This window comes from Oncorhynchus clarkii, chromosome 24 (genome assembly GCF_045791955.1).
Source record: "Oncorhynchus clarkii lewisi isolate Uvic-CL-2024 chromosome 24, UVic_Ocla_1.0, whole genome shotgun sequence".
NCBI classification, from domain to species: Eukaryota; Metazoa; Chordata; class Actinopteri; order Salmoniformes; family Salmonidae; genus Oncorhynchus; species Oncorhynchus clarkii.
Window position 1 is genome coordinate 30,801,921 of NC_092170.1, and position 26,068 is coordinate 30,827,988.

The following is a 26,068-nucleotide window of genomic DNA, read 5'->3' on the forward strand; positions in this document are numbered from 1 at the left end:
AGAGAAGAGGGTTGAGAGAAAGCGATAGGCGCGTTCACACTGGGATAACAGCTGGACTGGATATGCAAATGTACTGCCAGAATGACGGCACTGAGCACCCACGAGCCTTCTCATGTATCTGATCGATAGGGGATATTAGGGCCAGCTGGCCAGAGCGGGCACAGTTATAAACAACTCGATGACGGCGCGGCTCACTCTGAGCAAGTTGAGAATCTGTGCATCACAGACTGTCGAAACCAAGTGCCCACCGCGACGTTAAACATATTCAGCTGTCAAATAGGCTACAAGTCTACTTTCGCAACAACATGTCACTGTTTTGCCAGGACAGCGGTGTTTGAATGACTCGGACAGGGAGGACATACGTTGGCAGCCCTAAGGTTTTCGACATGCCAGAGAATGTTTCGTTCTCCAGGAACCGCACGGTTCTGGACACGCGGCCGGGGACGCGTCCCGCATGGGCTATCACGGTACTGGCCAGCGTGCTGATCTTCACCACGGTGGTGGATGTCTTGGGCAACTTGCTGGTTATCATTTCAGTGCTTAGGAACCGGAAACTTAGAAATGCGGGTAAGGGGATAATGATTGTTTGTGTCTCTTTGTATGTGTGTGTGTGTGTGTGTTCACTCGCGAGAGAGACGGAGGAAAATGGCACCAGTAGTTATACCTTAATATTGTTTAAAGATTTGGCATGACTTTGACATATCAAATAATGCAATAGATATATTCTAAATGCAATTATAAGGAGAGATTCTGAAAATACGATTTCGTTCTCGTGCGTTATCTGAATCCCTGAGCGATCTCATTCACACCAATAAGCCTACACGCAAGACTCCACATATGAATGAGACTGGTGAAAATAGTGTATGTATTCCTCCTATGCAGAAGGATTTAGTTCACTTTATGCACATATAAAATTAAGATTGTATCGAATGTTGACTATTTGAGTTTGAATCACTTTTTGTTATGGGAAAATGTTATATCCTATTGCCTGTAATGTGTTTTAATAACCTATGGCAATGCTTTGTCAGTCATTCATCAGCCACTTGTGAGGATTCTGCAGGCAGTTCTCAGATTTTATGGAGCCACTCAATTCCTACCAAAAAAATTACGCATAAATTGCATAGATTATGACGAGGGTAAAAGATTGCAATCCCATGGGATTATTTTGTTTAGTTTACTTTATTGTTGATAGACCTATAGTTAGCATTAATCGTTTGTTTTATTCAATATTGATCATATTGTTTTTAGATTTATTGTCTTATTTATTTTAATAAATAAGTAAGTAGCCATGTTTTTGTGTGCATAAACCGAGGCCTAAACTTGTATTTCCAGTGTGGGTTTTGCGTGTGATTCCCGCCAGGGGTATCCAAACAGAGCCGCAAGAAATCCGCTCCAACACATCGACAGCCGTGTTATTGTTGCAAACACATTATGTGCCCATACGGGTGACATACAATGGGTCTATTTTGTTTGGCTTTTTCACAGTGGTCTAGTAGTTGTTATCTAGGTTACTGATTAATATTGGAATATATGTTTGAAAACAGAATGCACATTTAGTTGTGATGGTTTGGGGGTTTAAAGCAGGGACCGGGAATAGTTGTAATACTCTTGGTTAATTCCAGTCTGTTTTGCCTAATACTGAGTGCTCAAATCCCGGTGTTTCTTCCCTTATGGCATGGTCCAGATGTTGACTGTTGGAGGTTGGAGCCAATGGCCGACCTTCCGTACCCGCTCTCTGTTTCCCTGTCTCTGTCTCGGTCTCTCTGTAGCACGTTATCAGCAGTCCCAGTCGTTATTTATAAGTCCTCGGTTCACTTGCTTTTATTCTTGCTGAGAAGCATCATCTACCAGGGGCGTCATGTACCCTAAAAATCAGAGGGGACAGCTTTTTCCTGCAATCTAGAGCCATAATCATTATGCTTATTTCTATGTAAAAAAAAATATGCATATCTAAGCATACCTCTTGAGATGTCTGTATCCTACTAACTCATAGTTCTTTAAAAAAAACGAAATATGTTTGTCTGCATCTCTGCTAAAATCTGTGTGAAGATTTAAAGTTATGTGAGTCTTATTCAGTACATTTAGTAAGAACAGTGGTAGAGACTCCTCCATCCTCCACTCAGTCTGACCCCTCTGCTGTCTCTGGCTCCACACCCACCCTGGCCCGGCCATCTAGATGTGTGAAGGTTAGTACCTTTTATGTAGGGAAGCTAATTAAAAATATATATATTACCATAGCATTTTTGTATGTTCTCTATAATTATGCACTTGGAAATGTATCACTTGACCAATTCGGCCACTTGGGTGCTTTTGGGCAAACTTGTGAGGGACTTGATACAAAATATTATGGATATCTCATATTCTTGAATGTATCAGTCTGAAACTGTACATACACACTGCTGCCCTCTTATGGACGAAATTTAAATTACACCCAACTTCCTATGTCAATGTATGGCCTTTTTTTGCATTTCAAAGATGATACAATAAAAATAGAAAGTGCCAGTTGTTTTGTTTGTTTATCTTTTACCAGATCTAATGTGTTATATTCTCTGACATTAATTTCACATATACACAAACTTAAGTGTTTCCTTTCAAATAGCATGTCCCTGCTTCAGGTCCTGAGCAACAAGCAGTTAGATTTGGGTATGTCATTTTAGGCTGAAATTGAGATGAAGGGTCCGATCCTTATTAACTAGCTAACGTTGCCAATGAAAGGAAGGTTAGTTAGCAAGCAACAACAAATTTAAGCGTGTACTGTAGACCATTTTGCTAACATGAAAGAGAGAAGGATGGCATTGGCGTTTCTCTACAAGTAGAATGAATCAACATGTTAGTTCTACTTGAAGGAATGCAACTACACACACACGCGCGCGGGCAAGCACACAAAAACCAGAACCATGGACAGCCACATCATATTTAGGTTACATTGATTGGACAAAATTATTTTGGGGTATCTTTTAGTTGTCACTGTATTAGACTAAGCATAGATGATTTGATGATGTCGAAATATTGAAGTTGAAATGGTGCTGGACTAGTGGAGGCAGCTCCTGTTTCTTTGCGACTTGCGGTAACTCTATGTGGTGCTAAATCAATAGTTGTTTAATAGTCCGAAAATGTCGGAAACATTAACTGTTTGTTACGTGCGATATGCTTTGTGATCTTCTGTTTTGCGATGAAACAAAGGTGTGGTTGAATTTATTCTGCCACTGTGTATTCTTATTGTCTCGGTTTTAGGCCTATATATTACGGTCCCAAGGTATTTGAACTCCAAGTGTATAGAGAAAACAACGCAATTATCACAACACATAGGTTGTAATATGGCTTTTTTTTCCTGGCTTGGCTTCCCCAGTACTTTTACCCACGCACCAATACTGAACAGCACACACATAAACATAATTGATTGTGGATGTGCGTAATCTCATAACTCTGGATCAAAAGGTTGCGTGTTTGATACCAGTTGTGGAGAGTGTTTTTTATTTTTCGTTTGAACCATATCCCAAACTTTAACCCTTAGAAAAGTAACGTTATTTATAACAAGGGTTACATGGAGAAAATCGGACCTCTGAAATGAAAAAAATATATTTTACCCGAACCCTTCCTGAACCCTTGAAAAAAACAACCATAAAGTGTATAGCAGGGAACATGTCTACCGTTTACCTTCACTTTTTTGGAAAGACCAGAGCCTTTTTATAAGCATTTTTAGAAACTGTTCATTGTCCTGTAAGCATTGCATGGCAACGCAGGAATTTTGCCCACGGAGCTGGGGGCCAGAATGTGGTCGTTTTTCGCAGACGACAGTGGACAAAAGTAGGAGTGGAAAGATCTCCTTTATAGTAAAAGTATTGCATGACTCTATTGTACTGTATCATCGTATTTGCCGAGAAAAAAATGTGTTTTATAAACATTTCATGCAATTCTACGTCATTTTACATATTAGCAGATTATGTTATAATACCACACAAATTACCGAAATTACAGACTAAGAATGGACAGGCCTACGTGTTCATCTCATCATATTTATCCAATGCCGAATCAGTGTGTATTGTTTGCAACGAAACTGTCCCTGTTTGCAAATAACATATCTGAGACATCATTAGGAATCTGAGCAAGGTACTTTCAAAAGTTAGTCCTATAGCTTTCCACCCCAGACAGAGTAGGCCTACTGACGCAGAAAAATGTAAGCCGGCTGGCTACTCTTTTTCCACGATTTAACCCAAGGAGAGGTCACAAGTGTTTTCCTAAAAGCCTTCTGGGTTTAAACCTCTTCTATTGTACAGAACGTGAATAGTTTAATCAATTGATAGTGACATAATTAGATCACTTCCCAAGCAAAGTACATGTTTTGTCTCCTCGGCTATAGAAGGTTGTAGCTCAGTCTCTGAATGTCAAAGAAACGAAACAATTAAATCGCCATATACATCGTTTTTTTTACAGCTTGTTCCTAGCACGGACCAAAGCGCCATTATAGATCACTTTATATAATGGTTCAGTTTCATTAAAAAAAATCTTGAGCGAACAAAGGCCTGTGCTTTTTGCCATTTTCCGCAATAAAAGGTAGGGCTATGGCATACCCTCTCACACCCCCTAAATTCGAGTCTTGGTTTTAACTTACCTGCACTTCACTGACACGGAGGTATGCTATTCAAAGAGTGCATGGTGGGTGAAGGAATTTACTGGCAAATCTATGGATATAGCAGCCTATAGCCACATTTAGTCTGTCAAACAGGTAGGCCTGCCTATTATTTCGAAATAGGAAGAAATCGGCTCCAACACAAAGCCCTCTTGTTTTTGTAAAGTCTAATTAAAATGAAGATGGTTGAAATTAATTATGCCTACTCGAATTTGCCTACTTTCCGCACAATGAGCTGTCGATTTCTGATTGATTGTGCTGCGGCTGCTGCTTCAAGTTTCAGCACCACAATGTAAATTACTCGAATCTGTCTTATTGTTGTCTTACTCTGATCACGGGCAAGAAACATATTATTTTAAATATAAGCAATTATAACAAGCTATCAAAGTTGACCTCTGGTCCTGCCTCTTTCATTACAATAGGCTATAGGGAGTCGCGCGCAAAATTTTTTGGACTACACTTAATTAATCGACAATTATTTTCAGAAGAAGCCTTTGACTCTCCTGAACTTCCACCATAGGCGTACATAGCACAGCCATTAGATAGGCAGCACAAACAACGTTTTTGATCAGCAAGAGCAGAGCAGGGCTCAGGGTTGGAATAGCAATTGGTTGTAATGCCTGGTTGTATTTGCACCATCCCAGCATCTATCTTAGAAATGTGACTTTGCTCTGAGCTTCTCCAAGTATGCACTTCGTAGTCTATAGCCTATAAGCTATGGATCATTTGATTGAGACCACACTAAATAGCCTGTTGTCGCACTTGATATTGTGTGCCCAACGAAGAATGAGAGATTAGGAACGGCATCGGGCGCACATCGATATATAACCTAATATTGACATTTCATAAATTACAAATTACATGACCCTCCCCTGGACTAGATTTAAAAAAATAAATACTAAACCCTCCATTGACTGAAATTGAAAAGCATTTCCCTCCCCCATTTTCCTCCAGGTACAAATTCAGTAAATGTTTATCCATCCCTTACCTTAACCATTCAGAATGCGTAATGCCATGATGCTGGATCAGAAGGTTGCGTGTTTGATCCCGTTTTTTGTTGTTGTTGGTTGTTTTAACCCCCTAGAGACGATGTCAGCACCCCACCGGAAATCGAATTAGCATAATACACATCTGTCCGTTTAAGATAGAGAGAGATCTGTTGTTTTGCTCTGGATGTGTCTCAATCCACCTCATCGGTCGATGTGGAACACATCTGCGGTGAAAGGTGACAAAACAACAGATCTCTATCACAAAATTGTCTGTAGCATAGGAACCCCCACAAGTGTCTCGGTATAGTGGATGTTCCAACCTCTTTCTGTAGCGTATGATCAGTTTGGGCTACACACTAATATGACCTCTCATTGGAAAGGTGAGACTCTCACGAACAGGTACATGATAGTCTGCTCTAAGATGCCCACAGGCCTGAGAAGACTCGTCTGAATGTCCCCGGAGCAGTTGAAAAAATTAAAGTATATATGGAGACTGTTTAGTGCCAAAAGTAACGGGTTAAATACATGTAAAAAAAATCAATAAAAAATAATAATTAAACAAATCTGCAAAAGGTTTCCTAATATTTCTAATATCTCTCAAATATAGGACAAACACTTCAGAACAAACTTCCTTTAGATATTTTTTTTTGGGGGGGACTATCTATTGTTCCATGTAATTAATCTGTTATTCAATGCATTTGTATGGCCAAATAGCAGTAAGGCCAAATGTAATTTTCCGGCTAATTTGTAAATATATTTTATTGATACTTCAAGGGGTCTTAAAATTCAAAATCAAATAGCTAACGACCTTCTTAAAGCAATTCCATATAGCTTAGAGGAACCCGGATGGTGTATCAAATCACCCAGCCACTACAAAGATACAGTGTCCTTCCTAATCCAGTTGCCGGAGAGGAAGGAAACCGCTCAGGGATTTCACCATGAATCCAATGGTGACATTTAAATAGTTACAGAGTTTAATGGCTGTGATAGGAGAAAACTGAGGATGGATCAATAACATTGTACTTACACCACAATACTAACATAAATGACAGAGTGAAAAGAAGGAAGCCTGTACAGAATACAAATATTCCAAAACATGCGTCCTGTTTCAACAAGGCACTAAAGAAATACTGCAACAACAAAAAAATTTAGCAAAGCAATTCACTTTTTGTCCTGAATACAAAGTGTTATGTTTGGGTTAAATCCAACACAACACATTACTGAGTACCACTCTCCAAATTTCCCAGCATAGTGGTGGCTGCATCATGTTATGGGTGTGCTTGGTTCAGTCTGCTTTCCACCAGACACTGGGAGATTAATTCACCTTTCAGCAGGACAATAACCCAGGGGCGCACCTTTCACTGGGGAATGTGATACAAAATGAGGCAACGGTGTTCTTCAGAACCATGCGTACGCTTTCAAGCGGACGGGTAGGCTGTTTGGAGTGTTTATCCGACTGGATAAAAAGTTATATATAAAAATAAATATGTCCCCCCCACTTCTAAAACCAATGTTGCGCCCCTGCAATAACCTAAAACACAATCTACACTGGAGTTGCTAACCAAGAAGACAGTGAATGTTCCTGAGGAGCTGAGTTACAGTTTTGACTTAAATCTGGTTGAAAGCCTATGACAAGACCTGAAAATGGTTTTCTAGCAATGATCAACACCCAATTTGACAAAGCTTGAAGAATTTTGAAAATAATCATGGGCAAATGTTGCACAATTCAGGTATGGAAGGCTCTTAAAGACTTACCCAGAAAGACTCATAGCTGTAATTGCCGTCAAAGGTGCTTCTACAAAGTATGGACTCGGGTGTGAATAGTTATGTAAATTCATATTTCTGTACTTCATTTTCAATACATTTGCAAAAATGTCTAAAAACATGTTAGACATAAAAAAAAAAAATTGAATCCATTTTGAATTCAGGCTGTAACACAACAAAATGTGGAATGAGTCAAAGTGTATTAAAACTTTCTGAAGGCACTGTATCCCCTAACCTTAACTCTTACCTTACCAGAATGAGTGCCTTAATGAACGATACAGAGTAGCAGGAGCAACTAAAACAGAACGAGTGTCTTACCTTTAGAACGAGTGCCTTACCTTCAGAACGAGTGCCTTACCTTCAGAACGAGTGCCTTACCTTCAGAACGAGTGCCTTACCTTCAGAACGAGTGCCTTACCTTTAGAACGAGTGTCTTACCTTCAGAACGAGTGCCTTACCTTCAGAACGACTGCCTTACCTTCAGAACGAGTGTCTTACCTTTAGAACGAGTGCCTTACCTTCAGAACGAGTGCCTTACCCTCAGAACGAGTGTCTTACCTTCAGAACGAGTGTCTTACCTTCAGAACGAGTGCCTTACCTTCAGAACGAGTGCCTTACGTTCAGAACGAGTGCCTTACCTTCAGAACGAGTGCCTTACCTTCAGAACGAGTGCCTTACCTTCAGAACGAGTGCCTTACCTTCAGAACGAGTGCCTTACCTTCAGAACGAGTGTCTTACCTTCAGAACGAGTGCCTTACCTTCAGAACGAGTGTCTTACCTTCAGAACGAGTGCCTTACCTTCAGAACGAGTGCCTTACCTTCAGAACGAGTGCCTTACCTTCAGAACGAGTGCCTTACCTTCAGAACGAGTGTCTTACCTTTAGAACGAGTGCCTTACCTTCAGAACGAGTGCCTTACCTTCAGAACGAGTGCCTTACCTTCAGAACGAGTGCCTTACCTTCAGAACGAGTGTCTTACCTTCAGAACGAGTGCCTTACCTTCAGAACGAGTGCCTTACCTTCAGAACGAGTGCCTTACCTTCAGAACGAGTGCCTTATCTTCAGAACGAGTGCCTTACCTTCAGAACGAGTGCCTTACCTTCAGAACGAGTGCCTTACCTTCAGAACGAGTGCCTTACCTTCAGAACGAGTGCCTTACCTTTAGAACGAGTGCCTTACCTTTAGAACGAGTGTCTTACCTTCAGAACGAGTGCCTTACCTTCAGAACGAGTGCCTTACGTTCAGAACGAGTGCCTTACCTTCAGAACGAGTGCCTTACCTTCAGAACGAGTGCCTTACCTTCAGAACGAGTGCCTTACCTTCAGAACGAGTGCCTTACCTTCAGAACGAGTGTCTTACCTTCAGAACGAGTGCCTTACCTTCAGAACGAGTGTCTTACCTTCAGAACGAGTGCCTTACCTTCAGAACGAGTGCCTTACCTTTAGAACGAGTGTCTTACCTTCAGAACGAGTCTTACCTTCAGAACGAGTGCCTTACCTTCAGAACGAGTGCCTTACCTTCAGAACGAGTGTCTTACCTTCAGAACGAGTGCCTTACCTTTAGAACGAGTGCCTTACCTTCAGAACGAGTGTCTTACCTTCAGAACGAGTGCCTTACCTTCAGAACGAGTGCCTTACCTTCAGAACGAGTGTCTTACCTTTAGAACGAGTGCCTTACCTTCAGAACGAGTGCCTTACCTTCAGAACGAGTGCCTTACCTTCAGAACGAGTGCCTTACCTTCAGAACGAGTGCCTTACCTTCAGAACGAGTGCCTTACCTTCAGAACGAGTGCCTTACCTTCAGAACGAGTGCCTTACCTTCAGAACGAGTGCCTTACCTTCAGAACGAGTGCCTTACCTTCAGAACGAGTGCCTTACCTTCAGAACGAGTGCCTTACCTTCAGAACGAGTGCCTTACCTTCAGAACGAGTGCCTTACCTTCAGAACGAGTGCCTTACCTTTAGAACGAGTGCCTTACCTTTAGAACGAGTGTCTTACCTTCAGAACGAGTGCCTTACCTTCAGAACGAGTGCCTTACCTTCAGAACGAGTGCCTTACCTTCAGAACGAGTGCCTTACCTTCAGAACGAGTGTCTTACCTTCAGAACGAGTGCCTTACCTTCAGAACGAGTGCCTTACCTTCAGAACGAGTGCCTTACCTTCAGAGTAGCAGGAGCAACTAAAACACTTAAACATTTGACGTTTGGGGCATGGTCCTAGGGCTCAGGTCCTCCGAGAGAGAGAAAGAAAGAGAGAATTAGAGAGAGCATATGTGGGATGGCCAGTCCTCTTCTGGCTGTGCCGGGTGGAGATTATAACAGAACATGGCCAAGATGTTCAAATGTTCATAAATGACCAGCATGGTCGAATAATAATAAGGCAGAACAGTTGAAACTGGAGCAGCAGCACAGCCAGGTGGACTGGGGACAGCAAGGAGTCATCATGTCAGGTAGTCCTGGGGCATGGTCCTAGGGCTCAGGTCCTCCGAGAGAGAGAAAGAGAGAAGGAGAGAATTAGAGAACGCACACTTAGATTCACACAGGACACCGAATAGGACAGGAGAAGTACTCCAGATATAACAAACTGACCCTAGCCCCCCGACACAAACTACTGCAGCATAAATACTGGAGGCTGAGACAGGAGGGGTCGGGAGACACTGTGGTCCACACAGGGCCAAACAGGAAGGATATAACCCCACCCACTTTGCCAAAGCACAGCCCCCACACCACTAGAGGTCAACCACCAACTTACCATCCTGAGACAAGGCTGAGTATAGCCCACAAAGACCTCCGCCACGGCACAACCCAAGGGGGGGGGGGGGGGGGGGCGCCAACCCAGACAGGATGACCACATCAGTGACTCAACCCACTCAGGTGACGCACCCCCTCCAGGGACGGCATGAGAGAGCCCCAGTAAAGCCAGTGACTCAGCCCCTGTAATAGGGCTAGAGGCAGAGAATCCCAGTGGAAAGAGGGGAACCGGCCAGGCAGAGACAGCAAGGGCGGTTCGTTGCTCCAGAGCCTTTCCGTTCACCCTCCCACTCCTGGGCCAGACTACACTCAATCATATGACCCACTGAAGAGATGAGTCTTCAGTAGAGACTTAAAGGTTGAGACCGAGTTTGCGTCTCTGACATGGGTAGGCAGACCGTTCCATAAAAATGGAGCTCTATAGGAGAAAGCCCTGCCTCCAGCTGTTTGCTTAAAAATTCTAGGGACAATTAGGAGGCCTGCGTCTTGTGACCGTAGCGTACGTGTAGGTATGTACGGCAGGACCAAATCAGAGAGATAGGTAGGAGCAAGCCCATGTAATGCTTTGTAGGTTAGCAGTAAAACCTTGAAATCAGCCCTTGCTTTGACAGGAAGCCAGTGTAGAGAGGCTAGCACTGGAGTAATATGATCAATTTTTTTGGTTCTAGTCAGGATTCTAGCAGCTATGGCTAGAGTTCTGCATGTGTGTTGAGAGTCGGAGTAGAGACTGAACACAGGTTCTCTTACATGGTGCACTCTGCATACAGTATAATAATTAGGGTGAGTTTGAGTTGATTGATTCTTGCTCACAAATCAAACTGGGGAAAAAAGCTACATTTACATAAATAAACCCACTTAAAATACCTAATACATTGCATTAATAGAATAGAGGACACTTAAAACATCACAGGACATGTTTTCATGATAGAAACTGAAATGTTAATAATAACAGCCAACAGCAGATAGTGGTCAAAAGTCATACATGGGGCAGCAGCTCCCTGCTTCTGAATTGGATCACTTGATATTTACTTGACAACTTATCATTGTGCACACAGACGTCATTCTTATTTCACTCTATGACGTAGTTCTCTCAGTTTCAATCCTTTCAAGGGATCAGCGCCTGTGTGTGTGTATTGACCTATAGGAGAACAAATCAAATGTTTTATTGCCATGTACACCAGATAGGTGCAGTGAAATGTGTTGTTTTACAGGGTCAGACATAGTAGTACAGTGCCCAAGAGTAAATTAGGGTTAAGTGCCTTGCTCAAGGGCAAATCGACAGATAGTTGACCTTGGGTATTCAAACCAGCAACCTTTCGTTTACTGACCCAACATTCTAACTGCTAGGCTACCTGAGACCCCCATAGTCGGTGTGGATGAGGGGGGATCCGTGGGTGACCCTCTCATGGACCCCATTAATATGCTTGGCTCGTTAACACGTCCCAGAGATCTCCTTTTCCCCACTCTTAACGAACAGGAGCCAATTAAAGGCAGGCACAGAGGTCTTCTTCCTGAGTGTGTCGGGGGAACACCAATAGAGCCAGACCTCGTCGCACACACAGGGCCGGAGCACATTGGCAACACAGAGGATTTTTTTCTCTCTCTCTCTCTCTCTCTCTCTCTCTCTCTCTCTCTCTCTCTCTCTCTCCTGTCTGCTTGCTCGGGTTTCCTCTTTCCTATCACCCTCTCTATCTATCTCCCTTGTTGAGTGTGTCAGCACTGGGGAGGTGTTTGTGTGTGTGTAAATACCTAGCCATTTACAGCTCCCTCCATCCAACACAACTCCTCTTCACGATAACCATTACCTGCTGTCTGAATATTTAATTAGTAGAGCTATTTCAACTATTTTGGTTTGGGAAATGCCTCAGATTATTATCTGTCTGCTCCGACAGTCACTTTCTCCCTTTGTTACACCTTCCTCTTCCTCCCCTTCCTGTTCCTCTACCTATTTCCCACTCTGTAACTCTCACCCCCCCCCTCTCTGTCTGTTCACTCCTCCTTCTCTACCTCCCACCCTCTTTGTCTCTCCTCCATCTCTCCCTCTATCTCTCCTCCATCCCTGTCTCTCCTCCATCCCTGTCTCTCCTCCATATCTGTCTCTCCTCCATCTCTCACTCCATCTCTCCCTTCATCTGTCTCTCCTCCATCTGTCTCTCCTCCATCTGTCTCTCCTCCATCTCTGTCTCTCCTCCATCTCTGTCTCTCCTCCATCTCTGTCTCTCCTCCATCCCTGTCTCTCCTCCATCTCTCACTCCATCTCTCCCTACATCTCTGTCTCTCCTCCATCAATGTCTCTCCTCCATCTCTGTCTCTCCTCCATCTCTGTCTCTCCTCCATCTCTGTCTCTCCCTCTCTCTACCTCTAAGTGTGGTCTTAAAACTAACCTCCAGACAGTGATCTGAACACATTGGGTCGGACTATGGCCATCTCTTGAAGTTGCAGTTAGAGATAGGGAGGAGAGAGGCAGGGAGGTCAGTAAAGGAAGAGGGAGTTAGAGAGAGATAGGGAAAGACGGAGGGAGTGTGTCTGTTTCTTTGTATTACAGTGTGTGGTTTGAGTGTGGCCAGTGGTGCTAAGCTGGTTGACAATTCTGAGAAAACCATGGGGGACAGGCTTTGATCTATAAGGCTCCTCTCCTTTGCTCCAAAGCACAAACTGGTTTTCTGACTGGTTTCTGAGTGCACTAATACTCTTTTCTGAATGGTTTCTGAGTGCACTAGTACTCTTTTCTGATTGGTTTCTGAGTGTACTAATACTCTTTTCTGATTGGTTTCTGAGTGCATTAATACTCCTTTCTGATTGGTTTCTGAGCGCACTAATACTCTTTTCTGATTGGTTTCTGAGTGCACTAATACTCTTTTCTGATTGGTTTCTGAGTGCACTAATACTCTTTTCTGATTGGTTTCTGAGTGCACTAGTACTCTTTTCTGATTGGTTTCTGAGTGCACTAGTACTCTTTTCTGATTGGTTTCTGAGTGCACGGATACTCTTTTCTGATTGGTTTCTGATTGCACTAATACTCTTTTCTGATTGGTTTCTGATTGCACTAATACTCTTTTCTGATTGGTTTCTGATTGCACTAATACTCTTTTCTGATTTGTTTCTGAGTGCACTAGTACTCTTTTCTGATTGGTTTCTGATTGCACTAATACTCTTTTCTGATTGGTTTCTGAGTGCACTAGTACTCTTTTCTGATTGGTTTCTGAGTGCACTAGTACTCTTTTCTGATTGGTTTCTGATTGCACTAATACTCTTTTCTGATTGGTTTCTGAGCGCACTAATACTCTTTTCTGATTGGTTTCTGAGCGCACTAATACTCTTCTGATTGGTTTCTGAGTGCACTAGTACTCTTTTCTGATTGGTTTCTGAGTGCACTAGTACTCTTTTCTGATTGGTTTCTGAGTGCACTAATACTCTTTTCTGATTGGTTTCTGAGCGCACTAATACTCTTTTCTGATTGGTTTCTGAGCGCACTAATACTCTTTTCTGATTGGTTTCTGAGTGCACTAGTACTCTTTTCTGATTGGTTTCTGAGTGCACTGATACTATTTTCTGATTGGTTTCTGATTGCACTAATTCTCTTTTCTGATTATACTTAGGCACTAGTTCTCTGAATGCACTAAAGCTGACTGGTCTCATTAAAGGGGCATTTTGAGTCTGTTTCATGGTCATAGAGTAAAAAATGAGAACTTTGCCACGTACAGTAGCCTACGTACTTACACAAAACTATCCACTGGCAAAAAACTCTCTCCATGGTCAACTTTATCGTGGGTTTGAGTTCATAAAATAGGGCACCTTTTCATAAATGGATTGTGTGTGTTTCTGTGTGTGTGTGGTGTGTGTTTGTGTGAGAATATCTGAGTGGAATTCAGACAAAGAAGATAGTCTGGTAAAAAGACAGAACTGCAGACAAAGTGACAGAAAATAATTGCTTCAGTGGGAGAGAGTCACGCCCTGACCTTAGTTCCTTTTGTATGTTTCTATTTTAGTTTGGTCAGGGCGTGAGTTGGGGTGGGCATTCAATGTTTATGTTCTGTGTTTTTTTTATTTCTGCTTTTGGCCTGGGATGGTTCCCAATCAGAGTCAGCTGTCAATTGTTGTCTCTGATTGAGAACCATACTTAGGTAGCCTGTGTTCCCACTATGATTTGTGGGTAGTTGTTTTCTGTTTTGTGTATTCACCTGACAGAAATGTTTTGTTTCTTCCTTTCACGTTGTTCTTTTGTTTTGTGTGTTCAGTCTAATAAATTAACATGGACGCTTACCACGCTGCATATTGGTCCGATCCTCCCTATTCCTCATCCGAGGAGGACAACGATCGTTACAGAGAGAGTGACAGAAGGATTCAGACAGCAGGTTCAAGTGCTGTATCACCAAGAAGTCACTCAAAACAGGCTTTCAGCTCACTGTGTCTCGAAGCCCCAGTGGACGTGTACAGTATGTCCATTTGTGTTTGGGGATTTTTGATCTATAGTGTGTGTTTTGACTCATAATGAGTGTGTCTTCTTGTGTACGGAGAGCGCGAGTGTGATGAGACAGAAACAGAGCCAGTGCTGGTGCTGGTATCACTCACTCACTCACGCCGCTGAGCTCTTCACTAATGTAAAGTGATTTGGTGATTTCCCATGACATCTACCTATCTGAAAGGGTGCAGGCTCCGTCCCTTCACAGCCGCGTGTGGATATTTTCCGCCAAAAGCCACCTCCTCGTCCTCACCCACCAAACCAGAGAGAGACGCTGGTTGGCTAAGGCTTCTGGCTGCTCCACTCCACAGACCCCAATATACATTATTATATGTGACTCACCACTTGGATTCGGTCTTATGTAGCAAAATGTTTGATTTATTTCCTTTTTACATTGGATAAAAGTAAAGACTCAGAGCTACAAAATGGTATACCATACACTGCATTTGAGGAACAATGGGAAAGTAATTCTGCTTTGAAAGTTGTTCAACTTGTAAACTCACTTTGTTTTGGTATCTAGTATCTAATGTTTTGGTATCTAGTGAAGAGCTCTTCTTTGTCTAGACGCATTCAGCATCGTTCACACCCTTTTAAGCTTTAGCCCCACCCATCACGTTTCGCTATTGGAGCGTTCTAAGTGCACACCTGACGCTCTGGCCGATGATTTGTTTACCCCTGGATAACATGAAAACTGCCTAACCAGCTCTGCTGGCAACAATTTCTTTGTGCTTTTTTGCAGACGTTTACTGACTGACACCAGCCAGATTCAACGGGTGTTGTACACACATCACGTAACATTAGCTAACGAGCCAGCCAACTAACGTTAGATAGTTAAACAACAATGAACAGTGCCAACAATGCCACAGTGCTGGGAGATAACCAACCAGGTTCAATGTTAGTTAACTAACATTAGGCACTAACTAGAAAAGCAAACACCTCTCGGAAATTAATAATAAAGTCAGTTATTATTGTTTTCTCCATCTCTTCAGCTATCATACTCTAATTCCACTGATTTCAAAACTTGATCCTCCAGAAAGTGGAGAGCAACACTTATGCAGCTCCACTACACAAGTTTCCTCAATCGGGTCACAAATTCATGAAGTGTACCCAATGGAACCTCTCCAGAGCTCACTACAGAGAGACTGAGCAAGTAGGCACGCAGCGGCCGAGAAGATGACTGCAACGTCCCCCATCCTCCCCGTTATAGAACTATGTGAAAGAGAGAAATTAGACAGTGAGAGAGTATTAGATCATGACTGTATTGGGACTAGAACTGTAATGGGACTAGTGGAAGTAATGGGACACGTAGCTATATTGGAACTAGTGCCTGTATAGGGACTGGTGACTGTATTGGGACTAGTGGGTGTTTGGGACTGGTGACTGTATTGGGACTAGTGGGTGTTTGGGACTGGTGAATGTATTGGGACTAGTGGGTGTTTGGGACTGGTGAATGTATTGGGACTAGTGAATGTATTGGGACTACTGGATGTATTGGGACTACTGGATGTATTGGGACTAGAGGCTGTATTCGGACTAGTGGCTGAATTGGGACTGGATGCTGTTTTTGGACTAGTGGAATTATTGGGACAGGTAGAAGTATTGGGACTGGTGACTGTATTGGGACTAGTAGGTGTTTGGGACTGGTGAATGTATTGGGACTAGTAGGTGTTTGGGACTGGTGACTGTATTGGGACTAGTAGGTGTTTGGGACTGGTGACTGTATTGGGACTAGTGGGTGTTTGGGACTAGTGAATGTATTGGGACTGGTGGATGTATTTGGACTACTGGATGTATTGGGACTACTGGCTGTATTGGGACTACTGGCTGTATTGGGACTAGAGGCTGTATTTGGACTAGTGGCTGAATTGGGACTGGATGCTGTTTTTGGACTAGTGGAATTATTGGGACAGGTGGAAGTATTGGGACTGGTGACTGTATTGGGACTGGTGACTATTGGAACTGGTGAATGTATTGGGACTAGTGAATGTATTGGGACTAGTCGGTGATTGGGACTGGTGGCTGTATTGGGACTAGTTAATGTATTGGGACTAGTAAATGTATTGGGACTGGTGGATGTATTGGGACTAGTGACTGTAATGGGACTAGTGGCTGTATTGGGACTACTGGCTGTATTGGGACTAGATGCTGTATTGGTAGTAGTGGCTGTATTGGGACTGGTACTTGTATTGGAACTGGTGACTATACTGGGACTAATGGTTGCATTGGGACTAGTGGCTGTATTGGAACTCGTGTCTGTAATGGGACTAGTGGCTGTAATGGGACTAGTGGCTGTAATGGGACTAGTGGCTGTATTGGGACAGGTGACTTTATTTGGGCTTGTGTGGCTGTTTTGGGACTAGTGGCTATATTGGGAGTAGTAGCTGTATTGGGACTAGTGGTTGTATTGGGACTCGTGGCTGTATTTGGACTAGTGTGGCTGTTTTGGGACTAGAAGATATATACAGACTATTCTCTGGTTACTATATTGGGAAAAGTGGCTGTTTTGGAACTGGTGGCTGTTTTGGAACTCGTGTCTGTAATGGGACTAGTGGCTGTAATGGGACTAGTGGCTGTAATGGGACTAGTGGCTGTATTGGGACTAGTGGCTGTAATGGGACTAGTGGCTGTAATGGGACTAGTGGCTGTAATGGGACTAGTGGCTGTATTGGGACTAGTGGATGTATTGGGACTAGTGGCTGTAATGGGACTAGTGGCTGTATTGGGACTAGTGGCTGTAATGGGACTAGTGGCTGTAATGGGACTAGGGTCTAATGGGACTAGTGGCTGTAATGGGACTAGTGGCTGTAATGGGACTAGTGGCTGTAATGGGACTAGTGGCTATACTGGACTAGTGGCTGTAATGGGACTAGTGGCTGTACTGGACTAGTGGCTGTAATGGGACCAGTGGTTGTAATGGGACTAGTAGCTGTAATGGGACTAGTGGCTGTAATGGGACTAGTAGCTGTAATGGGACCAGTGGTTGTAATGGGACTAGTAGCTGTAATGGGACTAGTGGCTGTAATGGGACTAGTGACTGTAATGGGACTAGTGACTGTAATGAGACTAGTGGCTGTATTGGGACTAGTGGCTGTATTTGGACTATTTTCTGTATTGGGACTGGATGCTGTTTTTGGACTAGTATAATTATTGGGACAGGTAGGTGTATTGGGACTTGTGACTGTATTAGGACAGGTCGCTGTATTTAGACTAGTGTGGATGTATTGTATATGTACTTGTCCCGATTGGTGTTTTTAAATCACTGATGAATGTTCTTGAGGCTGATTCCCTGACCTGTCAAAGTTTTTAATTAGCTGTTTTTGATTTTGTTATACTCTTGTGAATTCTATGGTTTTTACTAGATTACTTGTGGTTTTTCATGTTGTTTGTCTGTTAATTTTTGTAATGACTTGATGCTGCCTATCTTGGCCAGGATGCTCTTGAAAAAGAGATTTTAAATCTCAATGAGCCCTTCCTGGTTAACTAAAGGTTAAATTAAAAATTACAAATTGGGACTAGTAGCTGTATTGGGACTCGAGGCAGTAATGGGACTCGAGGCAGTAATGGGACTAGAGGCAGTAATGGGACTATAGGCTGTATTTGGACTAGTGTGGCTGTGTTGGGACTAGTAGCTGTGTTGGGACTGGTAGCTGTGTTGGGACTGGTGGCTGTGTTGGGACTAGTGGCTGTATTTGAACTAGAGGCTATATTTGGACTAGAGGCTGTATTTGGAATAGAGGATGTATTTGGACTAGAGGCTGTATTTGGACTAGAGGCTGTATTTGGACTAGAGACTGTATTTGCACTGGCGGATGTATTGGGACTGGTGGCTGTATTGGGACTAGTAGCTGTATTGGGACTAGTGGCTGTATTGGGACTTGAGGCTCTATTGAGACTAGTGTCTATATTGGTACTAGTTGCTGTATTGGGACTAGAGGCTGTATTGGGACTTGAGGCTGTATTGGGACTTGAGGCTGTATTGGGACTTGAGGCTGTATTGGGACTTGAGGCTCTATTGGGACTGGTGTCTGTATTGGTACTAGTTGCTGTATTGGGACTAGTGGCTGTATTGGGAATAGTAGCTGTATTGGGACTAGTGGCTGTAATGGGACTAGTGGCTGTATTGGGACTAGTAGCTCTATTGGGACTTTTGGCTGTATTGGGACTAGTGCATGTATTGGTACTAGTGTCTGTATTGGGACTAGTGGCTGTAATGGGACTAGTGGCTGTATTATTTATTGACTAGTGTCTGTAATGGGACTAGTGGCTGTATTGGGACTAGTGGCTGTAATGGGACTAGTGGCTGTATTGGGACTAGTGGCTGTATTGGGACTAGTGGCTGTATTGGGACTATAGTCTGTAATGGGACTAGTGGCTGTATTGGGACTAGTGGCTGTATTGGGACTAGTAGCTCTATTTGGACTTTTGGCTGTATTGGGAATAGTGGCTGTAATTGGACTATAGGCTGTAATGGGACTCCTGGCTGTCTAGGGACTTGTTGCTGTAATGGGACTAGCGGCTTTATTGGGACTAGAAACTGTATTTGCACTACTTGATGCAATGTTACTAGTGGCTGTTTTGGGACTAGTGTCTGTATTTGGACTAGAGGCTCTAATGGGACTAGTGGCTGTATTGGGACTAGTGGCTGTATGTGGACTAGTGCTGTAATGGGACTAGTGGCTGTATTGGGACTAGTGGCTGTATTGGGAATAGTAGCTGTATTGGGACTAGTGGCTGTAATGGGACTAGTAGCTGTATTGGGACTAGTAGCTCTATTTGGACTTTTGGCTGTATTGGAACTAGTGCATGTATTGGTACTAGTGGTTTATTGGGACTAGTGCATGTATTGGTACTAGTGTCTGTATTGGGACTAGTGGTTTATTGGGACTAGTGGCTGTATTATTTATTGACTAGTGACTGTAATGGGACTAGTGGCTGTAATGGGACTAGTGGCTGTAATGGGACAAGTGGCTGTACTGGACTAGTGGCTGTAATGGGACTAGTGGCTGTAATGGGACTAGTGGCTGTATTGGGACTAGTGGCTGTAATGGGACTAGTGGCTGTATTGGGACTATAGTCTGTAATGGGACTAGGGGCTGTATTGGGACTAGTGGCTGTAATGGGACTAGTGGCTGTATTGGGACTAGTGGCTGTAATGGGACTAGTGGCTGTAATGGGACTAGTGGCTGTATTGGGACTAGTGGCTGTAATGGGACTAGTGGCTGTATTGGGACTATAGTCTGTAATGGGACTAGTGGCTGTATTGGGACTAGTGGCTGTAATGGGACTAGTGGCTGTATTGGGACTAGTGGCTGTATTGGTACTAGTGTCTGTATTGGGACTAGTGGCTGTATTGGGACTAGTGGCTGTAATGGGACTAGTGGCTGTATTGGGACTAGTGGATGTATTGGGACTAGTGGATGTATTGGTACTAGTGTCTGTATTGGGACTAGTGGCTGTATTGGGACTAGTGGCTGTAATGGGACTAGTGGCTGTATTGGGACTAGTGGCTGTATTGGGACTAGTGGATGTATTGGGACTAGTAGCTCTATTGGGACTTTTGGCTGTATTGGGACTAGTGCATGTATTGGTACTAGTGTCTGTATTGGAACTAGTGGTTTATTGGGACTAGTGGCTGTATTATTTATTGACTAGTGACTGTAATTGGACTAGTGGCTGTATTGGGACTAGTAGCTCTATTGGGACTTTTGGCTGTATTGGTACTAGTGTCTGTATTGGGACTAGTGGCTGTAATGGGACTAGTGCATGTATTGGTACTAGTGTCTGTATTGGGACTAGTGGTTTATTGGGACTAGTGGCTGTATTATTTATTGACTAGTGACTGTAATGGTGACTGGTGGCTGTGTTGGGACTAGTGGCTGTTTTGGGACTAGTGGCTGTAATTGGACTATAGGCTGTAATGGGACTCCTGGCTGAATAGGGACTTGTTGCTGTAATGGGACTAGCGGCTTTATTGGGACTAGAAACTGTATTTGCACTACTTGATGCAATGTTACTAGTGGCTGTTTTGGGACTAGTGTCTGTATTTGGACTAGAGGCTCTAATGGGACTAGTGGCTGTATTGGGACTAGTGGCTGTATGTGGACTAGTGCTGTAATGGGACTAGTGGCTGTATTGGGACTAGTGGCTGTATTGGGAATAGTAGCTGTATTGGGACTAGTGGCTGTAATGGGACTAGTGGCTGTATTGGGACTAGTAGCTCTATTGGGACTTTTGGCTGTATTGGGACTAGTGCATGTATTGGTACTAGTGTCTGTATTGGACTAGAGAATGTATTTGGACTAGAGGCTGTATTTGGAGTTGTGGCTGTATTGGGAATAGTTGGTGTATTGGGACTACTGGCTGTATCTATTGGCTGCAATGTTACTAGTGGCTGTAATGGGAAGAATGGCTGTTTTGGGGCTAGTGGATGTTTTGGGAATGGTGGCTGTATTGGGACTGGTAACTGTATTGTGACTAGTGGCTGTTTTGGGACTGTTGGCTGTTTTGGGACAAGCGGCTGTTTTGGGACTAGCGGCTGTGGTTGGACAAGAGGCTGTATTTGGACTAGAGGCTGTATTTGGACTAGAGGCTGTATTTGGACTAGAGACTGTATTTGGATTAGAGGCTGTATTTTGAATAGAGGCTGTATTTGGAGTTGTGGCTGTATTGGGAATAGTTGCTGTAATGGGACTTGCGGCTGTGTTTGGAATAGAATCTGTTTTTGGACTAGTGGCTGTATTTTGACATGGTGGCTGTATTGGGACTATAGGCTGTAAAAGGACACCTGGCTGCATAGGGACTAGTGGCTTTATTTGGACTTGAGGCTACATTTGCACTACTGGATGCAATGTGGCTGTTTGGGACTAGTTTCTCTATTGGGACTAGTTTCTCTGTTGGGACTAGATCCTGCATTGGGACTAGATGCCATATTGGGAGTAGTGGCTGTATTGGGACTAGAGGCTATATTGGGACAAGCGAATGTATTGGGACTAGTGGCTGTATTGGGACTGGTGACTGTATTGGGACTAGTGAATGTATTGGAACTAGAGCTGTATTGGGACTAGAGGCTCTTATGACGAGTGTCTGTATTGGGACTGGAGGCTCTATTGGGACTAATAGCTGTTTTGGGGCCATGGGAGGTATTGGAACTAGTGGCTCTATTGGGACTTGAGGCTCTATTTGGACTAATGACTGTATTGGGACTAGTGGCTGTGTTGGGACGAGTGGCTGTGGTTGGACAAGAGGCTGTATTGGGACTAGAGGCTCCATTGGGACTAGTGGCTGTTTTGGGTCCAGGGATGTATTGGGACTAGAGAGTGTATTGGGAGTAGTGGCTGTATTGGGAATAGTGGCTGTAATGGGACTAGTGGCTGTATAGGGACTAGTTGCTGTAATGGGACTAGTGGCTTTATTGGGACTAGAGACTGTATTTGCACTACTGGATGCAATGTTACTAGTGGCTGTTTTGGGACTTGTGGCTGTATTGGGACTAGTGGCTGTATTGGGACTCGAGGCTGTATTTGGACTAGAGGCTGTATTTGGAATAGAGGCTGTATTTGGAGTTGTGGCTGTATTGGGAATAGTTGCTGTATTGGGACTACTGTCCTTATTTGGACTATTGGCTTCAATGTTACTAGTGGCTGTAATAGGAAAAGTTGCTGTTTTGGGACTAGTGGCTTTTGGGACTAGTGAATGTTTTGGGAATGGTGGCTGTATTTTGAATGGTAACTGTATTGTGACTAGTGGCTGTTTTGGGACTGGTGGCTGTTTTGGGACTAGCGGCTGTGTTGGGACGAGTGGCTGTGTTTGGACGAGTGGCTGTGGTTGGACAAGAGGTTGTATTTGGACTAGAGGCTGTATTTGGACTAGAGGCTGTATTTGGACTAGAGGCTGTATTTGGACTAGAGGCTGTATTTGGAATAGAGGCTGTATTTGGACTAGAGGCTGTATTTGGAATAGAGGCTGTATTTGGAGTTGCGGCTGCAATGTTACTAGTGGCTGTAATGGGACAAGTGCCTGTTTTGGGACTAGTGCTGTTTTGGGACTAGTGACTGTTTTGGGACTAGTGACTGTTTTGGGACTGGTGGCTGTATTGGGACTAGTGACTGTATTGGGACTAGTTGCTTAATGGGACAAGTGGCTGTATTGGGACTATAGTCTGTAATGGGACACCTGGCTGTATAGGGACTAGTTGCTGTAATGGGACTAGTGGCTTTATTTGGACTTGAGGCTGAATTTGCACTTCTGGATGCAATGTTACTAGTGGCTGTTTTGGTATCGGTGACTGTATTTGGGACTAGTGTGGCTGTGTTGGGACTAGTTGCTATTTTGGGACTTGTAGCTGTGTTTGGAATATAATCTGTTTTGGGACTAGTGGCTGTATTTTGACTGGTGGCTGTATTGGGACTAGTACCTGTATAGTGGCTTTATTTGACTAGTTGCTGTGATGGGACAAGTGGCTGTATTGGGACTATAGGCTGTAAAGGGACACCTGGCTGTATAGGGACTAGTGGCTTTATTTGGACTAGATGCCATTTTGGGAGTAGTGGCTGTATTGGGACTAGAGGCTATATTGGGACAAGCGGATGGATTGGGACTAGTGGCTGTATTGGGACTGGTGACTGTATTGGGACTAGTGAATGTATTGGAACTAGAGCTGTATTGGGACTAGAGGCTCTTATGACGAGTGTCTGTATTGGGACTGGAGGCTCTATTGGGACTAATAGCTGTTTTGGGGCCATGGGAGGTATTGGAACTAGTGGCTCTATTGGGACTTGAGGCTCTATTTGGACTAATGACTGTATTGGGACTAGTAGCTGTGTTGGGACGAGTGGCTGTGGTTGGACAAGAGGCTGTATTGGGACTAGAGGCTCCGTTGGGACTAGTGGCTGTTTTGGGTCCAGGGATGTATTGGGACTAGAGAGTGTATTGGGAGTAGTGGCTGTATTGGGAATAGTGGCTGTAATGGGACTATAGGCTTTAATGGGACTCCTGGCTGAATAGGGACTAGTTGCTGTAATGGGACTAGTGGCTTTATTGGGACTAGAGACTGTATTTGCACTACTGGATGCAATGTTACTAGTGGCTGTTTTGGGACTAGTGGCTGTATTTGGACTAGAGGCTCTAATGGGACTAGTGGCTGTATTGGGACTAGTGGCTGTATGTGGACTAGTGCTGTAATGGGACTAGTGGCTGTATTGGGACTAGTAGCTGTATTGGACTAGTGGTTGGATTGGACTAGTGGCTGTAATGGGACTCAAGGCTGTATTTGGAATAGAGGCTGTATTTGGAGTTGTGGCTGTATTGGGAATAGTTGCTGTATTGGGACAACTGGTCTTATTTGGACTATTGGCTTCAATGTTACTAGTGGCTGTAATAGGAAAAGTTGCTGTATTTGGAATAGAGGCTGTATTTGGAGTTGTGGCTGTATTGGGAATAGTTGCTGTATTGGGACAACTGGTCTTATTTGGACTATTGGCTTCAATGTTACTAGTGGCTGTAATAGGAAAAGTTGCTGTTTTGGGACTAGTGGCTGTTTTGGGACTGGTGGCTGTTTTGGGACTAGCAGCTGTGTTGGGACGAGTGGCTGTGGTTGGACAAGAGGCTGTATTTGGACTAGAGGCTGTATTTGGACTAGAGGCTGTATTTGGACTAGAGGCTGTATTTGGACTAGAGGCTGTATTTGGACTAGAGGCTGTATTTGGAATAGAGGCTGTATTTGGACTAGAGGCTGTATTTGGAATAGAGGCTGTATTTGGAGTTGCGGCTGCAATGTTACTAGTGGCTGTAATGGGACAAGTGCCTGTTTTGGGACTAGTGATGTTTTGGGACTAGTGACTGTTTTGGGACTAGTGACTGTTTTGGGACTGGTGGCTGTATTGGGACTAGTGACTGTATTGGGACTAGTTGCTTAATGGGACAAGTGGCTGTATTGGGACTATAGTCTGTAATGGGACACCTGGCTGTATAGGGACTAGTTGCTGTAATGGGACTAGTGGCTTTATTTGGACTTGAGGCTGAATTTGCACTTCTGGATGCAATGTTACTAGTGGCTGTTTTGGTATCGGTGACTGTATTTGGGACTAGTGTGGCTGTGTTGGGACTAGTTGCTATTTTGGGACTTGTAGCTGTGTTTGGAATATAATCTGTTTTGGGACTAGTGGCTGTATTTTGACTGGTGGCTGTATTGGGACTAGTACCTGTATTGGGACTAGTTGCTGTGATGGGACAAGTGGCTGTATTGGGACTATAGGCTGTAAAGGGACACCTGGCTGTATAGGGACTAGTGGCTTTATTTGGACTAGATGCCATTTTGGGAGTAGTGGCTGTATTGGGACTAGAGGCTATATTGGGACAAGCGGATGGATTGGGACTAGTGGCTGTATTGGGACTGGTGACTGTATTGGGACTAGTGAATGTATTGGAACTAGAGCTGTATTGGGACTAGAGGCTCTTATGACGAGTGTCTGTATTGGGACTGGAGGCTCTATTGGGACTAATAGCTGTTTTGGGGCCATGGGAGGTATTGGAACTAGTGGCTCTATTGGGACTTGAGGCTCTATTTGGACTAATGACTGTATTGGGACTAGTAGCTGTGTTGGGACGAGTGGCTGTGGTTGGACAAGAGGCTGTATTGGGACTAGAGGCTCCGTTGGGACTAGTGGCTGTTTTGGGTCCAGGGATGTATTGGGACTAGAGAGTGTATTGGGAGTAGTGGCTGTATTGGGAATAGTGGCTGTAATGGGACTATAGGCTTTAATGGGACTCCTGGCTGAATAGGGACTAGTTGCTGTAATGGGACTAGTGGCTTTATTGGGACTAGAGACTGTATTTGCACTACTGGATGCAATGTTACTAGTGGCTGTTTTGGGACTAGTGGCTGTATTTGGACTAGAGGCTCTAATGGGACTAGTGGCTGTATTGGGACTAGTGGCTGTATGTGGACTAGTGCTGTAATGGGACTAGTGGCTGTATTGGGACTAGTAGCTGTATTGGACTAGTGGTTGGATTGGACTAGTGGCTGTAATGGGACTCAAGGCTGTATTTGGAATAGAGGCTGTATTTGGAGTTGTGGCTGTATTGGGAATAGTTGCTGTATTGGGACAACTGGTCTTATTTGGACTATTGGCTTCAATGTTACTAGTGGCTGTAATAGGAAAAGTTGCTGTTTTGGGACTAGTGGCTGTTTTGGGACTGGTGGCTGTTTTGGGACTAGCAGCTGTGTTGGGACGAGTGGCTGTGGTTGGACAAGAGGCTGTATTTGGACTAGAGGCTGTATTTGGACTAGAGGCTGTATTTGGACTAGAGGCTGTATTTGGACTAGAGGCTGTATTTGGACTAGAGGCTGTATTTGGAATAGAGGCTGTATTTGGAGTTGCGGCTGCAATGTTACTAGTGGCTGTAATGGGACAAATGGCTGTTTTGGGACAAGTGCTGTTTTGGGAATAGTGCCTGTTTTGGGAATAGTGCCTGTTTT

At 43.8% G+C, this 26,068-nt stretch overlaps 1 protein-coding gene across 1 annotated transcript in view; it reads left to right on the forward strand.

Moving 5' to 3' along the window:
• Positions 1-338: 338 nt before the first annotated feature.
• The window catches only part of LOC139382428 (melatonin receptor type 1B-B-like), a 101,502-nt gene continuing 75,772 nt past the window's right edge, over positions 339-26,068 (forward strand). The window contains exon 1 of the mRNA XM_071126473.1: positions 339-567. Coding sequence (XP_070982574.1) covers positions 339-567 — 229 coding nt within the window. The remainder of the gene's footprint in view (positions 568-26,068) is intronic.